We start from the raw sequence: 4,629 nt of genomic DNA, 5'->3' as shown, positions 1-4,629 counted from the left end.
GCAAATGTGTATTCCCACATTTGAAGAGAGTTCAGATTCCTCAGGACAGGGGGTGTCTGTGTGGGGCAATGTACACAAATTTGATGCTTTAAAAATGAAAGGCTGTAATATTTCTATTTGTTGGGAAAGGCTGGTTAAGCAGAAAAAAAATAAAAATAATAGAGTTAGGGATGAAAGGAAAGACAGGCTGGAAGACCTGGAATTGTTTAATCTGGAGAAGAGAAGGTTCCAGGGAGATCTTGGGAGTTTGGACAAGGGATGGAGTGATAGGACAAAGGGGAATGGCTTTAAACTGACAGAAGGCAGRGTTGGACGGGATATTGGGAAGAAATTCTTCCCTGTGAGGGCAGAGAGGTGCTGACACAAGTTTTCCAGAGAAATTGTGGGTGCTTCATCCCTGGAAGTGTCCAAGACCAGGCTGAATGGGACATTGAGCACTCTGGGATAGTGRAAGGTGTCYCTGCCCAGGGCAGGAGGTTCAAATAAATGATCTTGATGGTCCCTTCCGACCCAAATTATTATATGATTTCAAAATTCTATAATTAGGACCCTTCTAAAAGCACTTTTCTAGATATCCTCAAACCCATAAATACAAAAGATCAACAGAACACTAATAAACCAAAAAAAAACCAAAACACCCCACAAGAGTCTGTTCCAGAGAGAAAGTAAAAGCTGTTGTGGAAATATGGACAGAGGATAAATTGAAAGCAAGCAATGCAAATTAAAAGCTTGGAAAACACAAGAGAAAAAAAAAAAAAGAGAAAGGTGTAGGAATTCTATTTTTCAGAGTGGCAAAAATGAATAAAAAGGAAAATTTAGAGTCTGCTAAGCCCATAATAAATCCTGATTGTATTGGTTTGTTACTAGCTCAAAATGACAGATTTATTTATAATAATGCAGGAATTTCAATAAACGCCTGTATTCTGTAATTGGAAGAGAGCCTGGTTCCTTAATCCACATCCCAGCCTAATGAAATACTTTTCATTACACCAGCAGCTGGAAAACCTGCTATACATCATCCAATAAAGTGAGTTGTGGGTAAAAATAACGAGACAGAGCAATTTGGAATGCAAGGATTTTAAAAAGAGCAGGTTGAGACTAATTTGGGATCATTGCTCTTTAGGAAAAGAAAGGGGGAAGGGCTCCCAAAATCTGGAGAGCAGAGCATGTGGGTGTGAGCACAGCAGCCTCACATCTGTCTAAGGCACAACATTCACCAGAAACGGGATCCAAAAATTTAGGGATTGTGGGTAATATTATGATTATAATTGAATAATAGCACGCTTATTAAAACAGAGGCATTAACAGCAATCAACTTATGGAAAATAGATTTTGTCAAGCTAAATTAATACTTTCTAGGAGAATACAGAACTGGTTGGTAGATCCTGCCTGGGAATTTGTCATTGTTTGTACACATCATAAATAAGGCATTTTTCTCAGTGACAGTGAATAAACAGAACAGCTCAATAATGCAGATCTTGGAATTATAAGCAGGACATAGAGAGAAGAATACAGAATTTGGATTTCCCCTCAGATTGGCCTTGGATCTCCGGGTGCTTTCCAAGAAGGGTGTTGGGGAATGTCAGAAGGTGCATGAAAGAGAGCAAAGAACAGTGCCAGGATCTGTGAGTCTCCAGGAGAGGATGTGACAGCTCAGAGATGATCATGTGAAGAGCTGCTGATCCAGAGAAGACAATTTGTGTCCCATGAGATGGATGAACAGAAAACCACGGGATAACAGAATGGTTTGGGTTGGAAGGGACATGAAATATTATTTAATTYCAACCCCCTGCCATGGGCAGGGATGCCTTCCACTAGACCAGGTTGCCCCAAACCCCATCCAACCCAGCCTTGGACACTTGCAGGGATGAGACATCCAGACATTTAGTAGAGTCCAGACATTTAGAAAGCTAAAAAAAAAAAAAATAAAAATCTGTTCTCTGCGTTGCCTACAGCTTCTGCAGTAAAATTAATTTAGCTTTTTAATTTTTTTTTTCCCAAACTATGAAGTGTTTTCACCCAAACCACAACTCAGGGAGGCTCAGTGTCATATGTTAAGCAGGATCTGAGCAGATAATGACAGCAGGATGTGCTGGTGCTCTGTCACCCTGTCGGTCCCCAGCCCGTGGTGGCACAGGGAGGTGGAGGGAGGCTCAGAATTGTTGCGTGAGGAGCAGGTCAGAGCGTGCACTGAGTCGAGACCTGCAGAAAACTTGTGTGTGACTCAGGGCAGGTCTCTGGAGCCAGCAGAACAGAGATGTCCAGGCCATCTGTGATGCACCCAAGGCTGCTGAGCAGCTTGGCTCCATCTGGAGCTGCCGTGGGCTCGCTGCTGGCGTTGCTGGCGAGGTCCCCTCCTCTGAGGATGGTCAGCTGTGGAGATGGGACATCTTTCCCCCACGTCCCTTCAGTGAAGGCAGATGGCCTTTTTGCTCTGCCTCCACATCCTGTCTCGGGCTCCTGTGCAGCCCAGGTTATCCTCAGGGATCCTGACCTCCTCCCCATCCACTGCATTTCGGAACTTACTCTCTGCGTTTACACTCCCTGTGTGACTATTCCAGGAGAGAGCACTGGACAGGACACAGAAGGAATGGTGGAAAATTACTTTTTGTACTTCTTGGGTCCTGACTGTCCCAGCACGTGAGGCAGAGCAGGAGATTCCCCCTTTCCCCTCCATGCTCACATGGAGATGGGCTGCAATATTTTTTCCTCATGAAACCACCCCACCTGTGGGATGAAGACCATGGAGACTTTCCCATCTATGGCCCCTTCCCCATTCTGCTGGAGCCTGAAAGGATGCCAGGAGAAATCAGGGATTTGTCCCTTTGAGGTCTACAGGTCCCTTTGGCCATCCTTGTCATGCCCAGAGCTCTGGGAATGTGGGGAAGAGCTGAGGAGGCTCCTGCCCTGGCCTTTGGAGATCCTGGCCACAGAGAACTGATAGAAGAGAGAACAAAGGGAGCGTGGGAGCCGTGAATTGGGGTTTCTGTGGCTGGGGGAGATCTCGACATGTCTCTGTGGGGTGTGGAACAGGGGTTTGGGGGGTGTATGGAGAGAGGGATGGGGCTATAGGGGGAGCGAGGTGTAATTTAGGTCATGTTAAATCCATATAATGAATATGTGGGATAGAGCTTTATGGATGGGGAGGTGTATTCAGGTTATTTAGGGTCAGGGCTATAGGATTATTCATCCACATGTGCCACATGTGGATAAACGTGGTGGGTGTCACAGGGCTGTAAGGTTGTGCATGGACATGTTGGGTGGACAGTTGTGCATTGGTATATGGGATAAATGGGGCAGAGCTATAGGGTTAAGGATGTGATATAGAATAAGTGGGACAGGGCTATAGGATTAAAGAAATGCACATGAGATATGTGGGACTGGGCTATAGGGTTAAGGAGGTGTGTATCAGATATGTCAGGCAGGGATATAGGATTAAGGTGTATGTGGGATACGTAGGATAGGCTTATGGGGCAAGAGGGTATATATAGGATATTGTAGGGCTATAGGGTCAGGAAGGTGTATATGGGATATGTGGGGCAGGGCTATAGGGTTATGCACCCATGTCTGTGTGGGATGAGGCTGTGCAGTTATGTGTGCACACACGGGATAGGTGGGCTATAGGGTTAGCGGGGTGTATATGGGACGTGTGGGGCAGGGCTATAGGGTCAGGGAGGTCTGTATGGCCATACAGGGCAGCCCGGGGACTGCAGGGGGCCGCTGATATTTGTGGAGGGTGATGGAGGGGCCAGAACAGCTCGGGGAACCCGGGCACGGAGCAGCACCAGGACCAGGATGGAGACGCAGCTCCGGTGGGGGGTTGGTGGGATGGGGGCGGCGGGGGGCGCGGTGCCCGCTCCCCGCCCGCCCTGACGGCCGCTCTCCCTCTCTCCCCGCTCCGCCGCCCCGTCCCTCCCTCCCTGCTCTCCTCCCTCCAGCAGAGCCTCCGCCTCCGCCTCTCCGCCCGGCGCCTGGTCCTGGCGCGGCTGCCGAACGGTCCCGCTCGACGCCTCCCGGACCAAGTGCCTGTGTGACCGGCTCTCCGCCTTCGCCATCTTAGCCCAGCTCAGCCCCGACATGGTGAGTCCGGCCGGCGGCACCGCGGAGGGAGGAGCGGAGGGGCCGGGGAGGCGTGGGGACACACGGGGGACAGGGCGAAAGCGAGCGGGAGRGAAGGGGACGCGGCCGGGATGCAGCGGAGCATCCCCGGCGCGCCGCTCTCGGGTACCGCGGCGGGGACAGCCCCGAGCGCCGCCGCCGCTGCCGCCGCTGCTGCTGCTGCAGTCCGGTGTCACCGGGACCGTGGCGACACAGCGTGAGGCTTTGCATAACCCTCCCCCTTCCTTCGCCGCCGTCCTTCTTCTCCCCTTCCCCCCGACCCTGACCGCAGCTTCGGGGACGCACACACGGGCAAGACATCGGGGCTGCTCCTGCTGCCGCGCTGCTCCCCTCATCATCCCCATCCATCCATCTATCTATCCATCCATCCCTCCATCCCTCCATCCCCGCGCCGTGCTTCTGGACGCGAATCCCGCTAAATGTGGGGAGCCACCGGCCCCCGCAGGAGTGTTCGCTCCCGTGGGCTCCCCACGCACGGAACCTTCGCACGTGGTTTAATTTTGGGGGGGC

General features: G+C 50.9%; 1 protein-coding gene across 2 annotated transcripts in view; it reads left to right on the top strand.

Annotated features, from left to right (window-relative positions):
• Positions 1–3,948: 3,948 nt before the first annotated feature.
• The window catches only part of ADGRB1 (adhesion G protein-coupled receptor B1), an 84,774-nt gene continuing 84,093 nt past the window's right edge, over positions 3,949–4,629 (top strand). For both annotated transcript variants that reach the window (XM_057368785.1, XM_057368784.1), the window contains exon 1: positions 3,949–4,080. In XM_057368785.1, the coding sequence (XP_057224768.1) occupies positions 4,078–4,080 (3 nt within the window). In that variant the 5' untranslated portion in view covers positions 3,949–4,077. The remainder of the gene's footprint in view (positions 4,081–4,629) is intronic.

The sequence above is a fragment of the Malurus melanocephalus genome, unplaced genomic scaffold (genome assembly GCF_030028575.1).
Source record: "Malurus melanocephalus ecotype Western Australia unplaced genomic scaffold, MMel_1.1 scaffold_97, whole genome shotgun sequence".
NCBI classification, from domain to species: Eukaryota; Metazoa; Chordata; class Aves; order Passeriformes; family Maluridae; genus Malurus; species Malurus melanocephalus.
This window is presented reverse-complemented; position numbering and strand designations above follow the sequence as displayed.